This window comes from Calliphora vicina, chromosome 3, assembly GCF_958450345.1.
Source record: "Calliphora vicina chromosome 3, idCalVici1.1, whole genome shotgun sequence".
NCBI classification, from domain to species: domain Eukaryota; kingdom Metazoa; phylum Arthropoda; class Insecta; order Diptera; family Calliphoridae; genus Calliphora; species Calliphora vicina.
Window position 1 is genome coordinate 14,153,733 of NC_088782.1, and position 17,847 is coordinate 14,171,579.

The following is a 17,847-nucleotide window of genomic DNA, read 5'->3' on the forward strand; positions in this document are numbered from 1 at the left end:
TCTTATAGTGAATGTGTTCCGTCGGTTTCAATGTACGGTTCAGAAGTGGTGATTTTCACACGGAAGATAAAGATCGCCCAGGCCATCCAAAAAACTTTGAAGACCAAAATTTGGAGGCATTACTCCACGAAGATTGTTGTAAAACTCAACAAGAGCTTGCAAAATCATTGGGAGCTACTCAAGAAACAATTTCAAAACGTTTTCGAGCAGCAGAATTCATCCAAAAGCAACGAAATTGGGTACTAATCGAATTGAAGCCGAGAGACATTGAAATATGATTTTGAACGCTATAAAAGAAAACAATTTTTGCATCGAATCATTACTTGCGATGAAAAATTTATTACGATAACCCGGAGCATACGAGATCATATATGTATGAAGCCTGACCAAGCAGACCAAAGCCAAATATCCATGGCGTTAAGGTAATTCTTAGTATTTGGTGGAAGCAAAAGTGTCCCATCTATTATGAGCTGCTGAAATCTGACCAGACAATCACAGGGAACAAGCACCGAACGCAACTGATGCATTTAAAGCTCTCATTGGCAGATCGCTCTTTCTGCGATACGCTTCATTTCAGAATTCATTCTTGACTTCTGTGGCTAGAAAAATGGGAAAAGATCATAGCTTACAATAGCCAATACTTTGTATAAATTTATACCTCAGAAATGCTTAAAAATAGAAGCTAAACTATGAAAAAATCGTAAATGTAAAAATACTATTTCTATTTCAATAAATAATCTATATTTATACTCACTTGACCATTAAAAATCATGAGAATCTCGAACTAGATTTTTAAAAAAAATGGAAAAAATTGTTTTTATTTTTTTTTTCTGGAATAAAGATCAAATTCAAAAAAAAATTTCGAACTTTAAATAAAAAATTGTGAACATTTTTTATAAACCAGAAAAATTTAATCACGATCCTGAAAAAATTGAGAATATTACATTCTAACAATGTTTTTCTCACATGAACCATGTTAGCATATGAGTAATATTGATTTATCTTATCAAGTATACTCAAATTTATTATAGGAAATATTTACGTATAATTATTACGAGTAATTTGGAGGAAAATATTAGAGTCAGATATTTTTCAAACCTTATGTATTCTTAATTTCTAAAATAATCCTTTATTTTTGTTGATACCATAGAGGTTGCTATTATAAGTAATTGATATTAGCTGACAGTCAAAACCTATGGTACGTTAAAATTAAATCCAAAACATGCAATTACAAAAATAATTCAACACCTCTGCAAGTGACAGAAATGACTTATGTAAAGATAATGAATTCCATTGTGCTCTTCATTGACAGATTTCTAACCATAAGCTTAAAGCAATATTGCATATTAGTAGCATTTCTTTCTGTCTCGTGAAAATTACTTTTTAACTAAATTAAACAAATCAATTCCAATAAAACACCTAAACGCATTAATAGTGCTAGTTTATCAATACCCTTGGTAGGGTTACAAATAAACGCAGTCAAATTCAACTTAATAAAGTGCAACAGCGAAATAGAATGAACAAAAAAAAAAAAACTTGTGAATATTGTAAGTCAACCCTGTGTAATAATGTTACTAAATAAGAGTATTTGAATCCAAAAAAAACCAAACCAATCCAATCTTTGAATTTAACATTATTTTTGTAAATCACATGATAAAGAAAAATGTTTTCTTTTTTATTTTCTTCATTTTGTTACCAGTAAAAGTAAATTTATGCCACAGAACACGGAGCGTGTAATGATGTGATAATATGGGCAATTCCATATTTGAATTTCAACAGCAAGCGTTACCTTATAAGCCATTGGAAACATTTACCATATGGAAGTAACTCTGCTCACAACTAAAGAAAAGAAGTATAAAATAAAACGTGTTGGAAAAGCACGTGTGGTTGTAGCTATGTACCTGGGCTGTGTGTTTGGGAAACATACGAGTAGGTATTACTCTTTTTTTCTGCACTTTTTTTGTCAGTTATTTATTTAAACAAATGTACGCTATAGCATGAAATGATTACGTTTAAGATAAATTACAATAAAATATATGAATCTATATATAACACTGAATAAATGTAGGTACATACGCCATCATACAATTTCACATACGTTGTATACGTCCGTATGTAGATACGTTCGTTCTCATAACAACAGCTGCCGTGATTACATATGACTTGAATTGTTGCCGAGTACACAGAAAGCAGAGAAATATCATTTCACAAGAATATAAATATTTAAATAATTTCTACTTTTTTTTTCCAGTGAAACAATGTATAAATATCAGACTGTTGGCAGGAGAAAGAGGTGAGCGAGAGAGTAGAGATAGTGAGTGTGTGTGCAAGAGTCCTAGTTAAAGTTAAGGAAAAATAAATCCTGTTTACATACCAATGCCACTAATATGGCACCAGAAGCTCAAAATAAAACTGAAACTTTTGTGAATCATTTTTCATGCATTTGCCTGAACGTCTCTTGCATTGCAACGTAATAAATGTTGGTAACATTTGTTATGCAGAAGAATTTTTTTACCTTCCAATTTTGTTGAATTCTTTCATAGTTTTTTTTTCTTTTCACTCTTTTAAAAGTACCTTGGTGGGGTGATTGAGAAGATTTCAAAGTAATGACTGATACAATGTAAGACTTAGTCTTTAGTACGGACTTAGTCTTTGGTATAAGGCGTAGTCTTTGGTATAAGACGTAGTCTTTGGTATAAGACGTAGTCTTTGATATTAGACGTAGTCTTTGATATTAGACGTAGTCTTTGATATTAGACGTAGTCTTTGATATTAGACGTAGTCTTTGATATTAGACGTAGTCTTTGATATTAGACGTAGTCTTTAGTATAAGAGTAGTCTTTAGTATAAGACGTAGTCTTTGATATTAGACGTCGTCTTTAATATAAGACGTAGTCTTTGATATTAGAAATAGTCTTTAGTATAAGACGTAGTCTTTAGTATAATACGTAGTCTTTGGTATAAGACGTAGTCTTTGGTATAAGACGTAGTCTTTGGTATAAGACGTAGTCTTTGGTATAAGACTTAGTCTCTGATATAAGACTTAGTCTCTGGTATAAAACTTAGCCTTTGGTATAAGACTTAGTCTTTGGTATAAGACGTAGTCTTTGGTATAAGACGTAGTCTTTGGTATAAGACGTAGTCTTTGGGATAATACTTAGTCTCTGGTATAAGACTTAGTCTTTGGTATAAGACTTAGTCTTTGGTATAAGACTTAGTCTTTGGTATAAGACTTAGTCTCTGGTATAAGACTTAGTCTCTGGTATAAGACTTAGTCTCTGGTATAAGACTTAGTCTTTGGTATAAGACGTCGTCTTTAATATAAGACGTAGTCTTTAATATAAGACGTAGTCTTTAGTATAAGACGTAGTCTTTAGTATAAGACGTAGTCTTTAGTATAAGACGTAGTCTTTAGTATAAGACGTAGTCTTTAGTATAAGACGTAGTCTTTAGTATAAGACGTAGTCTTTAGTATAAGACGTAGTCTTTAGTATAAGACGTAGTCTTTAGTACAAGACGTAGTCTTTAGTATAAAATGTAGAATTGAAAAATCAGTTTAGTTTTACTTGGTTTTAACAACATACAAATCCATCCACCCGCTCAGAATATTTTCATGAAAATATGCATTTTTGCAATAGCAACAACAATAACGAGCTGTATCCATAACATGAGCACTATTTCCTGTGTAACAAACTTATGTACAAACAACAACAACAATAACTATCAGACCAAAAATGGTGACAACACGTTTACTTATAACGACAACGCCTTTACATCAAAATCCTAGAAGATTCATAGCAAATACACATACACACGCTGCTCCCCTCTCAAACACTTGCAGCAGTTATAAAGGAGAAAAGGAAAAAAACAACAAAAGTTAAAGCTGATACAACCCCCTCTTGGAGTAACGTAAATAAAACAAACAAAAAAACACATCATGTCTAGTTAATGTTAATAATGTGAACGTGTAAACTTTGAGGATGTTCACCAAAAAAATAAAAAATTTATAAAACAACCATGACAACAACTACAAAAATATAAAAAGTGAGAAAAAGGTCTCATAAAACTTTTGTAAGTGTTTTTTGTTTTTGTTGTTGTTGGTGTGTATATAAACCTGGCCTAATAGTTAAACATGCAATTTTCACTGCAACATTGTTTGCAACTCCAATTGCGTTATTTTATCCATTTTGCTATATACAGATACTACATACATAACTTTCTGTATATAAGTAATTCCTTCGCCATAATGTAAAACTTGCGCATTTTCTTTTAATTTTTTTTTATTTAATACCCAGTGCTAACTATTTGCTGCGATAAGATACCATCGATTTATTGGAGTTTTGGAGACTTTGTTGTATCACTTAATAATAATGTTATTAAAACTATAAATATCATTTATAATAAGTAAAATGATAAATTAGAAATACAATGCATCTCTAATTTATATAGTAATATAACTGGAAGGAATCAAAAATTGGAATCGACCAGGCATCGAATCTTACCCGTTTTAATTTTTTATAATTAGATTCAGTTTATTATGACTTTATGGTCATATTGTCGGTTTGATTACACAGGCCAACAAATTCAAATTTAGAGGCTTTTAAGCCACTACACAATTTTGATGTATTGTGTAGGGTTCCTTATTTCCCGGACTTTTTTCTTTCCCGGGAGGAAATTCTAAAATCGTTTCATTCCCGGGAATTTTTTAACACTAAATTAAACCAAAAACCAGACATTTTTTTTCGAATAAATTGACTTATAATTGTAAGAGGGTTTTAAAAGAAGTATAAAATAACTACATTTGGGTGTACAATGTTGGTCCAGCCTTTATAAGGGTTTCTAATTTAATAGTGGCATTTTATCAATAAATTCTTTGTTTAATTAAAAAACTTAAGAATTCACGCAGAGAAAAAATATAATTGGACATGGTTACTGTAACCATTTAAATAGTGTTACAAGATTTTTAACAATATTATAGTCACAGTAACTATTTACATGATTGTGGTAACCATAATATGGTTAATTTACGATTCACATGATTGTAGCAACCATATATATGGTTACTGTAAACAAATATATGTTTGTGGCAACCATATTTATGATGAATAATTTTATCATAATATGTTGTTCTCAAATTATGATAAGCCTTAAGCCGAGAGCAACATAATATGATAAGTCCTTCATCATATGAATGGTTGTCACAAACATATATTTGTTTACTGTAACCATATATATGGTTGATACAATCATGTGAATCGTAAATTAATCATATTATGGTTAATAATAATAATAAGAGCATAAACTTTAAATTAGATTCATTCTTAATAACCAAATTTTTCAGCTGTGGCTTGAGTTAAGTAAAAAAAATTTGGTTATTTCAACCGTAATACTTCTTTGCCAACTGATTATCTGTTGCTAGAACCGATAAGATCTATGGATATAATAGAATGATTCAATTAGCAACAAATTTGGCCATCGAAACAAATCTGAAAATTGTTACTTTTAGAATAAAACTTATGAAGAAATTCCCGACAAATATTTCTCAAAAAAGCTTAGTCCGATATTATTGAAGAAAACATAGAAAATTTCAAATTTACATAACTTTTAGAAGCAAAAAATATATCGATCATAAAGTACACGCGAATTCACTTAGTTGTGAACAAATTCGAAAAGAATCAATCGAATTAACGGTCTGTAAACGACTGCCTGCCATTCATCATGTTTATAAACATGTCCATCAGTAGATGCCTCTACTTTAATTAAAGGGAAAAACGTAACAATATGAATTACTTATATATCCTAATGGTTTTAATTTAATTGTCTGGTTATTTTATAGTTGATTCCGTTACCTTTTTGGACAAGGTGGTTCACTGGTTACCTTTCCTGGGTTCTTTAATTCTTTTTTTACAAGAGCCCAATACCTTTCAACAGGCCGCAGTTATGGATGGTTTGGTGGATTATTGTTTAAATACCGCTCAAGATCCTTTTTTCCATAGTGGCATGATACCAAATATATGAAGGCCAGATATATGAAGGCACTCTGTGCTGTGTGTCTCTTACAGCACAGAGTACCTTCGTAAAAGATATTTCTGTATTTATCGTTTCTGATATTACAAATTATTGACTTCTTTTGCAACAACTACAAATGGCTTGCCACACAAGAAACTTCTTGGGGACTTTTGTTTGTTTTTTCGACCAGTATCTTTCTTGAACATCAGCTTTTTTTGCTCGTTCTTTTGCTTAAAGTTTTTTACCGCATTGCGATCTGGAACTTTCTTCAAACCAGCATTAGCTTTGGCTTTGCTTACAAAAAATCAGAGTATTTAACTTTACGAGCTGCTTTTCTGATAGAAGTGTTCGGTGCTCTTCGAAAGAGTTGTTCGTCTTCTTTTGGTTTAACAATATCTGTTAGAATTTTTTATTCCTGATCCAGGAAGATCTATATTCGTCTAAAAAAATTTTGTAACTAAAAAATTTGTTGGGTTAAAAAATAAATTTGGACTAAAAAATATTTTTCCCGATTTTTCCCGATTATGAAAAATGTAGAAATTACAAACGGAATGAAAAACTTATATATGGGGGATTTCATGTCAAATGAATAAAATATTTATTTTGATAGATATCCCAAAAATTAAAATTAAAAATGAGCCCATTTTGAAATAAAATTAGGGTTTTTAAAATCCCGGACTTTTTTGATTCCCGGGAATCGGGAAATTTTTTTTACATTCCCGGGTACCCGGCTATTCCCGAAATATATAATGATACTGTAATTTAGGAATCTAATAGCCAAATTTCATATAAAAACTTAGTGTTATTATTATTAAATATCAGAGCTTCGAATTAATTAATAAAATTTGAGCTTAATTCACTAAAATCTTAATCCGTAATTAAAAAATGTCAGCCTTTCATTCCATAAATTTTTTAGATTCATTCCAAAGCCTTTGTTTAAACTGAATTAATTTTAAAGTTAATTAATAACGGAATTTATTCAAACTTTGAATGATTAAATTTTTTTTGTAATTGAAAAAATTGTCATAAACCTTCTTGTACTAGATTTTAATTGAAGAAAAATTTAATCATTTAATCAATTTTTGAAGCTATTTTGTTATGGATTTGAAGAAGAAATTTAAAGAAATTAGAATGATTCAATAAGAAAATAAATTCTATAAATAATGAATTCTATTTTTAAATTTTCATACGAAAAACCCCAAATAAATAATAATAAGCGGTCTATTATTGCCAAGATATAAGCAAAAAACTGTAAAAAAATTTTCACTGTATTTTGGTGAAAAAAAAAACTGAGTTCTATGTTGTTTTCTATGTATTTTCGTCAGTTTTTAATTCCCGGGATTCCCGACTAAAAATCCCGGAAATCGAGTAGTGAAAAATTGGCAAAATTCCCGGGAAATTTGTACCGGGAATTCCCGGGATAAAAACCCTAAATAAAATGTCAACAAAGTTTTTGATTTTGCAAAAAAAAGTCCAAAATAGCTCGTTACAAAACATTTATTTTGATAGTTATCGAACTCGCATCCCACTAAGCTACCAAATAGGTCTTCAAGGAAAATATCTAAGCTTTCTTTTAAGAAAAAAAGGGCCCATTTTGAAAAAATAGTCAAAAAAGTTTTTGATTTCGGAAAAAAAAATATTAAATTTTTTAATTTTTTTTAAATATTTTTTTTCGATAGATAGAAGAAATAGCTATCTGAACTATTTGGGGACACTATTTTTGACCCCCTATAACTCAGAGAGTTTGACCGATGTTGTTGAAAAATTTTATCTGAATTACTATCCAATAGGTCTAACCTTGGTGCAAACTTCATCCCGATCGGAAGACATCGATTATAAAAAATGGTTCACTTGACATGAAATCCCCCATATATATATTTATATCCTTGTCACTCATGGTGAAGGTTATAAAAATCATATTTTGTTGGTCCAAGGATTAGTTTTGGCTGGAAGAGTGTGTATAAGTTTTTTCTGACTCATTCTTTAGATCTCTATTCCTAGTTATGGTATGAATATATTTCCATCTCTCCAGATTAGTGGTGTGTTCGTATATCTAAACAGTTTTGTGCTGAATTTGGAATAGAACTTCCCTAAAAAAGTTTAGATTAATTACAACTTAAATTAATATGTATGTAATTGTTGAAGTAAGATCTTATAAAGTTATTTTAAAATTCGTTGAGACCTTACGTTATCAAACAAATTTTGGGTTGCATGCGGTAGTTTTTTTATTTTCGCCTTTAATTTGTGTAACATTTTTTTTTTTGTTCACAATTTCTTATTAAGTTTAGATTTATGTTTGTTTGTGGAAACACACAAGTTTTCCTATCGTAATAAAAGTCATAAAACATTTGGAATATTTTATTGCCTGCAAATGCGCTGTGTTAAATGTTTTTGGGTTTAAAAATTATGTTCAAACATAAGTTTTGCACAGGATAATTTGTGGAGTATAAGTTGGAGAATTAAAAGATTGCTTTTATAGGTGGTAGGAAAAACTCTAAATTGAGCTGAATATTTACTTGGTTTTATTTTGTAATATACAAATAAATAAATGCAATATATTACCCAGAAAAAACTAGGTAATTACTTGGAATTACTGAATAACATAGTTTTCAATGACTACTTCATACCGTCTGCATTACTTAGAAGTTGTTTGGTTATGACTTATTCATAATCTAGTTAATAACAAGTTATTTATAATGATAAATTCTCTGAGTTCTTACCACTAATGAATTATTAAAGTCGTTAATTATATCTCGTTTTGGCGGTAGTAAAGTAATGACTTCTTTATAATGAGTAAAAATGCTACTGCTTAAGTTGTGAAGTTTCTGAACATTAGCATTATAACGATTTACTTGGTAATGGAAGCAATACTTGAGTTCCATTGGGACGACCGATTCTAACAAATGCTTCTAGTACCACAACCGAGTTTATTTGTTGCTACTGCAAACATTTAACATTAGCAAATAAACAAATTGCTCTTAAACATGTTTCCCCAACTCAATATCTATCAGTGCCACATACTTTTGTGCCTCTATTGATAATATTAATTATCTTAAACAATTAAAACCCACTTTAAGGGCCAAACGCCTACATACTTACTAAAATAAATTTATAAAAGTCTCAACTAAGTTAACCTTTATCAAACCAAGACATTTTATTTTTGTTCCCAAGTCACAAAACCTTAATTAGTTTTTAAAAAAAATACTTCTACATTTTCTTGACAATTTTCAAAAACCAAATAATATTACTGTCTAAACTAAATTACAAAAGCCACTCCAAATTGACTTTTACTTTAAGAAAAGAAAAAAAATTCTCAAAACTTTGTAACAAAAATGGCCAATGAACTTTCTTCAATCAATGTTGAAGAAAAACTTTTTTTCGAAAATAAACTGTCAATATTTAACGTACTGTTTCAATAAAAATATTACCCAAAAGAAAGAATATAAATATATAATTTTCCATAAAAAAAATAAATATTCATACCAAAATGTCAGCTGTCAATCTTTTCGCTTTCCAAAAAATACAAAAAACAAAATTTAACAAAAATCAAAATCAATAAAATGCGACAGGAACACAGAGAGAGATACAGAATAACTAATACAAATACTAAAAACAAAAAATAAAATAAAACATAAAACAATATTCATGAATATTTATTTTATAACATGATAAACATTTGTAGAAATGTGATGTTTTATACTCGTTTTGTATCTCGCTCTCTAAACATGAAATATTTACTACATTGTACATGCCACAAAATATGTACATACATACAAATAAATGTATGTACAACACGGACATGTACATGTAATCGTACATTGTACATGTGTTGTAGTACATATGACATAAATAAATTAATAATTCATCTAAAATATTTAACTCTTTACTTGCCGCCAGTGTTCTTTTTTTTAATTTTTGTAAATGTTACAAAACTTGACCTGCTTCTCAAAGTGATGACGACTTCTGCAGTAGTGCTAACTTTAAAGCGATTATCTAGCTAAATTTAGCTGCAGAACTGGTCTCAGCATTTTACCTTAAGACTGCTTTGGTTTTTTTCAGTTTTGCAAATGTCCTTTACGTGTTGTCTGCGAGTAGCTGGCCTTCTCTCCAATTAATTAAAAACGCATTTTTTAACAAATTTATGAATTAATTAATTATTTTTATAATTAATGCAGTAGACTTATTTACAAGATTTATTTAAGGAGTTGCCAGTAGCCGGGGTAACTTAAACTGGGATTTAGCCAAACCCAGCAGTTAAGCAAGTAGTCAATGTATCACATATAGACAGTAATTGTCACTAATGTATTATCACTTGGCTGACTCCAATATATATTTTGGGTCATCTAACAAGTGTGTGCTCTTTGTAGTGCTATTTCAGGTCAATTACTTCATGTTAAAATTACTAGTTATGTAGCTGATCGGGTAACCATTTAGGTAGCTATTAAAGTAACTGACACTATGTAACCAGTATGTGAATTCATTGCGTTTACTACTTTGGACCGGCTATGGGACAGTCTCATTGTAATCAGAAAGGGTCAATTGACCCACTGCTTAGGACATGCACGTGTAGCTATTGAAGAAACTCGTTCCCACCCTAAATGATGGGTAAAATCAGTAGTTCAGAACTGCTGGGTAGCGAATAGGCATTAATAATTAGTTTTTATAAACTAGAGGGAAGAGAACCGACACGGTAATGGTCCCGTTATTGGACCCTGGGGCAGAGACCGGATTTAGTTCTACCACTTAAAAAGAACAGTTACTTTAACAGGCGCTTGCCTAGGAGGGTGTAAATTGAGATCTTTTAGACACTGTCAGTTAAACAATAAAAAAGTTAGAATATTATAATCGGATGAGTCGAATCTAGTGGCAATAAAATGATTTTCTGGACCGATTCTCACAAAAGTTGGTAGAAATATTTAGTTTCATATAAAACTTGTTTATGTTCAATTAAGTGCACAAAGAAAACAGATTCGTGATAGCAACCGAATTTGTTGCCAATCGAATGATTCCACCTTAGTGGCCGAAGTTTACAGTTCTGGCTACACCAATTTAGAAGGGGTAACAAAAGTTTGGTTGCTCCAACCAACATTATTCTTTATCAACTGATTTTCTGAATCATTCGATTGACAATAAATTCGGTTGCTGGTACGAATCTGTTTTTTTTATTAATTACACTATGCACGAAATTGACACTCAAGTAAAGCTTTAGAAATATAAATTTTTTTTGGCAAAAAAAATAATTTTTTAGAAAAATGTTGAAATTTTTAGCTTTTAATGTAGAAAACGAAGTTCCAAATAAAACAAGCTCTAAATAATTAAAATCTGTCCACAATTTTTCATTCTATTCACAAAAAATAATACAAATATCCCCTAATATTTACACCCGATACATAACTCGTAGTAATTAGCTACATCGTGCAGTGCACAGAGGTATAGACAAACAAGTAAGAAAGTATGGTCGCTCAAGACCGACCATATAATACCCTACACTAAGTAAACGAGCAAAAACATTTTTCTTTTAAAATTTCAATAATTTATATATTTAAGTGATTTTCGGAAATGCTCCTTATATGGGAGCTATGACCAATTATGGACCGATCACCATGAAATTAGGTCGTGCGATTTATGTCTACATAAAAGTTAACTATGTTGAATTTTGTGTGTATACCAACATTTTTAAGCGATTTATGCACGTTAAAGTGATTTTAGGAAGCGGGTCTATATGGGAGCTATGACTAATTATGGACCGATCGTAACAAAATTTGGTGACATGATTTCTGTATATATAAAACTTATTTGGAGCGAAATTTGTGTAGATACATATATAAATTAAACATTTATGACCGATAAAGTCCAATTTCGAGAGGACATTTGTATGGGGGCTAGGTGAAATAATGGACCGATTTCAACCAGTTTCAATAGGCTTGGTCCTTGGGCCGAAAACATAATTTATACCAAATTTGATCGAAATATCTTCAAAATTGCGACCTGTACTCTGCGCACAAAGTTTACATGGACAGCCAGCCAGCCGACCGATCAGCCAGACGGACGGACGGACATCGTATACTTTAAGGTGGGTGTTAGACTAATATTTTGGGCGTTACAAACATCTGTACAAACGCATTATACCCTACCCATTATGTAAGGTATAATAAACTTTTACCTAAGATTAACTATTTTTTTTAGAAAATGCTCTTTACAATCATAAGATAAAACAAGTAAGAGAGCTATATTCGGCTGTGCCGAATCTTATATACCCTTCACCAAATTATACTTTAAAATAATTTTTTTTAAATATTTTTAGGTAACAAAATTTAATTGTTTTTAATTTTTTTTTTTTTTTCGAAATTGTTTTTAAAAAAAGTTTTTTCCAAATTTTCTAAAAAAAAATTTTTAAAATTTACGACAAAAAAAATTTTCCAGATAATTCAGATATAGATCAAAAATAGGTCAAAAATCGAGGTTGTCACGGTTTTTTGCCCATATCTCCGTTATTTATGGACCGATTTTGCTGATTTTAAATAGCAAACTTATGTCTGACAGAATTATTGAAGATTTGGATCCCAAAGATATCTGGGGTCTTCAGACAATTGATTTCAACAGACAGACAGACGAACATGGCTTAATCGACTCCGCTATCTATAACGATCCAGAATATATATACTTTATAGGGTCGGAAATGAAAAATGTAGAAATTACAAATGGAATGACAAACATATACCCTTCTCACGAAGGTGAAGGGTATAATTACAAATCAATATTTTGTACGACTACAAATTAGGTATATCGTAGGTCTTAATTTGACTTCAATCCAAGATTAGCTTCGGTCGATTGTATTTTTATACCCTTCACCATGAGTGGCAAGGATATAAAATTGTCTACATTTTTTATTTGCGACCACACAAAGTATATGTATTCTGGATCGTTATAGATAGCGGAGTCGAAATAGCCATGTCCGTCTGTCTGTATGTTGAAATAAGCTCTCCCAAATAACTTACACACATGATTTGGTTGCTATGTAAAATGGAGAAAATCGGACAACAAATAGCTGAGATATAAGGAAAAAACCAGGATAACCACGATTTTTTTACCTATTTTTAATATATTCTCGATTAAAAAGTCATTAGTGTAGATAATGTGGATATATGTATAATGAGTCATTATTAATGACAGATATTTCAAAGACCTTTGCAAATTCGTATAAAACTTCATAGTTATATGGGTCAAAATCGTGAAAAATAGTTTTTAACCCGAATTTTTTTTTGGCAAAAAAATTTTTTGTCAAAAACAAAATATTGAGAAAAAATTAAAAAAAAAAATTAATTTTGTTTACCTAAAAGTATTTTAAATTTGTTATCAAAGTATATTTTGGTCTTTTACTTGTTAAGAACTTAATTTGTTTCAATCGTAAGTCTTTGCAAAGTCATCGTTCAGATTCAATTTTTGGTCTTAGTTTCGCTTAAATCGTAGCCATAGTTTAATTTAAGTAGTAAACGTTTTTAAAGTCATGTTTTACTTCAATTGCTGGTCTATTTAAGGTCTTAGTTTGATTTAGTTTGCCATAAATCATAGGTCTTTTCAAAGTCTTACTTAAACATCAGTAGCAGCTATTTTTAAAGTCTTGGTTTAGCTTAAATCTGTGGTCTTAAAAAGTTTTAGTTTAGCATCATCCATAGGTCCTTTAAAAGCCTTATTTTGGCATCAATCGTATGTATTTTTAAAGTCTTAATTTAATTTTAATTTCAATCTCAATGGCAAGTCTTTTTGATGTCTTAAGTTTAGATTCAGTCCTGGCCTTAGTTAAGCTTAATTGAATTGTAGATGTGTTGAAAGTAGTAGAATCTTTTTAGATTCTGTGGCAGTTTATTTAAAGTCAAGCTTTGTATTCAATCATTGCACTTTTTACAGTCTTAGATTAGCTTCAACCGTAGGTCTTTTAAAGTCTTCGTTTAGCTTTTGTCGCAGCCTTAGTTCAGTTTTAAGTCGTAAAAAAGTCTTATTTTAGCTTCAATTGTTAGTCTTCTTAAGATGTTATTTTGGCTTCAAGGTTTTAGTTTGTCTTCAATCGCCTTCAATCGTAACGTCTTATTTAAGCTTTGGTCTTTTAAAGTTTTCGTTTAGCTTCATCCGTAAATCTTTTGAAAACCTTACTTTGCCTTCAATCATAAGTATTGTGCTTTAATCGCAAGTCATTTTGAAGTCTTAGTTTGGCTTCAATCATAGTTCTTAACAGATCCTTTCAAATTTAACCCATGATATTTTTAAATTTCCAAATTTTTCCTATTTTTTCAAACATTCTTAACTTTTCAAATGAACAAATTTACTCCTGGAGCATGATATTGTAATGTCACCCTATTATATTGGGTGTATGACTTAAAAATGCGGGATTTACAATAGATGGCGTATCCTTAGAACGCGGTTTTTGCTTTTAATAACATATATGACATTTTGAAGGGTACATACCTGTCATTTATTCTCACTTAGTTATTGATCATTCTAGTGTAGACATCAAAGAATTTTTTTGCTTTGAAAATGTCGAATTTTGTACCCACAAAGCGGCATTTGCGGGAAGTTTTGCTTTACTTCTTTAATTTGAAAAATAGTGCCGCAGAAACACACCGATTGCTCACCAAAGTTTAAGCCATCGTTATGGTGAATGTGTTCCATCGATTTCAACGTCCGAGAGATGGTTTGTGCTGTTCAGAAGTGGTTATTTTGACACGAAAGACAAAGATAAAAATGTTTGAAGAATTGGAGTCACTACACCATGAAGATTCTTGTCAAACAGAATAAGAGCTTGCAAAATCATAGGAAGCTACTCAAGCAGCAATTTCATGATGTTTCCGAGCAGCAGGATTCATCCAAAAGCAGGGAAATTGAAGCCGAGAGACCTTGAAAGACATTTTTGCGTGTCCGAAATGATGTTTGAACTCTAAAAAAGAAAATATTTTTTACAATCAAGAGCTGCGATGAAAAATTGATACAATACGAAGCGTAAGAGATCTTTATCAAAGTCTAATATCCATGGCGCTAAGATAATTATCTGTATTTGGTAGGAGCAAAAGGGTCGTATATATTATGAGCTGCTGACATCTGACCAGACCATCACAGGGAAACTGTACCGAACGCAACTGATTCGTTTGAATCGAGCAGTTGCCTAAAAATGCGACTAGACATGAACCGTAACATTCAACGCTCGGCCAGATGTTGCAATACCTGTTAAATAGTAATTAGAATGCAGTGGCTTGAAAGTTTTGCCTCACCCGCTTTATAGTTCAGACCTGTTCCGCCCGACTACTATTTGTTTCGATCGATGCAGAGCTCTCTCTCTGGGATACGCTTCACTTCAGAACACAGTAGCCGTTATTGGCTTGATTCGTTCTTGGCCTCAAAAGTTCTTTTAACTGGGAATCCATATGTTGCCAGAAAAATGGGAAAAGGTCATAACTAACAATGGCCAATACTTTGAATAAATTTTGAAAAATCCCATTTTTTTATGTCATACACCCAATATTTTAGACTTAAAGTAAAGCACTCTTTATAATAAACAAATGTTATGTTTTCTAGAATCATTATTTCTTAGAGGAGCAAATGTTGTCCGGCAACTTTGTTAAAATTTTTAAAGAAATGTTCCTTAGCTTCCAAAAAAAAACTTAAAACGCCAGCATTTAGTCATATACACTAAATGCTGGCTAAAGACCAATGTTATGCGAAAAGTTATTTCAAACAGTTGCCAAAGTTATTCTACTCTTTATACAATATTTCTTATTTCCTTTTTTGTTGATTGTTGTTTCTCTGTTTTTACTGCAAAACAAAAATTGTTTGCGTACAACACACAAAAACATATTTTTAAACAAAATCGCAAAATCAGTGGAAGACAACTACTGCCACAACTACTGCCACCACTACTACTGTTGCTGCTAAGTTGTTGGTTGGCAAGTAACAATATTCCTTTTGTGGCATATTTGATAACAAAAAGATCTCATCATCATCATCCTCTTTAAAACCTGCCACGTGGAAAGAATTTCATTTTGTGTTAATGCAATATCAGTTCAACAAAGTTTTTCTTTTTTTTTGGTTTTGTAGGGGATTGTCTGATGTTTATTAATAAAACTAAAAATATAATTTTAAATTCTCTCTGCTTTTTTTTGCCAAATTCACAACAGTTATTGGTCCAATATTCGCACAATGTCAACATGATGAATTCTTAAAACAAAAAACCAACCAAATATACTTTTGATTTGAAAAAAAATACCCAGTTTACCAAAAAAATGTTCTGAAATTTGTGTTATCGCCTAATTTTTTCCTTATTTGAGTTAATAAATCTTTGTCATTGTCACATGTCTGTTTTGTGTAGTTTTTTTTTAAGTTTTTGTCCACAAAACATTTAAAATTTTGTTGAAAATATTGTGGACACTACATGTCCTTGTGTGTTTTGGCCTGTCTGTCTTGTGTCGTTTTGTTTCATTTCTTTCTTAAATGTTTTTGTTTTTCTTTTCGGAGTTTTTTGTCATTTCGAAACTGTTGCATTTCACTTTATTTACTTCATGTATTTGAAAGATGCGTAACATACATATCGATGGACATTTTGAAAGGACAATAATGACATTATATCAGGTTCCTCTAGATGACTTGTTTTTTTCTGCTTGTTTTTTTTTTTATTGGAAAGTTAATATTTTCAGACTTTCAAACAAAAAGATCGAAATTGATTTTTAGATTGTAAAAAAATAAACTTTCATTTAAAAGATTTTAAAATGCTATATTAAGAAGTAACTATGTATTTATATGTTCAACTAATAATACTTTTGTTTGAAAACAAATAAGAACATCCGTGATGACTTACCATATAATAGATCAAATATCAAAAGAGATCGAAAAGATCTTGTAAATGAGAGTGAAAATATGTGGTTTGTGTTAAAACTTAAGCTAGCATATTTCACCTATACTAAAAGTCCTAGAGAAAAGAGCTAAAATCTGTGATCACTCATAGTTATCAAAATCAATTTTTAGAACGAATATCATGAAAGCCTGAGATCACCTACCAAAAACCGATTTTTGTGTGAAAATCGAAGGACCCATTTTTGTACCAAACTAAAGATCTTAGAGATAAATTATTAAAAATCTATGATCACTGATATTTCTCACCAAAAATCAATGTGTCAAAAATTGGCGATCACTAACAAACAATTCATTTTTGTGTGAAACCTGTAATTCTGCGATTATTAATATACTAAAAATCAAAAATTATGAAAATCTGTATAACTGATATTTCTCAATCGATTTTTCTAAATTTTTTATTGTCTCATCTTCTTGTAAATTAGAATATTCGGACGGCACTATAAAGCGGGTGAGGCAAACTTCCCAACCATTTCTTTCTAAATACTTTTTAATAAAAATTGATTGCAACTTGTTGTCATGATGGAATATAATGTCTGGTAGCATATTCTGGACATTTTTCGGCCAATGCTTGCTTTAAACAAATCAGTGATGGTCTAAACACTTTTCAGCAGCTCATAGTAGATAGAACCCTTTTGCTGCACCAAATACAGAGAATTACCTTTGCGCCATGGATACTTGGCTTTGTTGTCGATTCGGCTAGTTGGCCGGGATTTACATACGATCTCTTAAACTTCGGGTTATTGTAATGTATCCATTTTTCATCACAAGTAATGATTCGGTGCAAAAATTATTTTCTTTTATAGCGTTCAAGCACCATTTCGGTCCTGAAAAATCGTCTTTCAAGTTCTCTCGGCTTCAATTCGTATGGTACCCAATTTCCCTGCTTTTAGATGAATCCTGCTGCTCGCAAATGTTTTCAAATTTCTGCTTTCGACAACA

General features: G+C 30.8%; 1 protein-coding gene across 1 annotated transcript in view; it reads right to left on the reverse strand.

Annotated features, from left to right (window-relative positions):
- Positions 1 to 910: 910 nt before the first annotated feature.
- Positions 911 to 17,847, reverse strand: part of LOC135954091 (uncharacterized) — a 43,266-nt gene continuing 26,329 nt past the window's right edge. The window contains exon 4 of the mRNA XM_065504150.1: positions 911 to 922. Coding sequence (XP_065360222.1) covers positions 911 to 922 — 12 coding nt within the window. The remainder of the gene's footprint in view (positions 923 to 17,847) is intronic.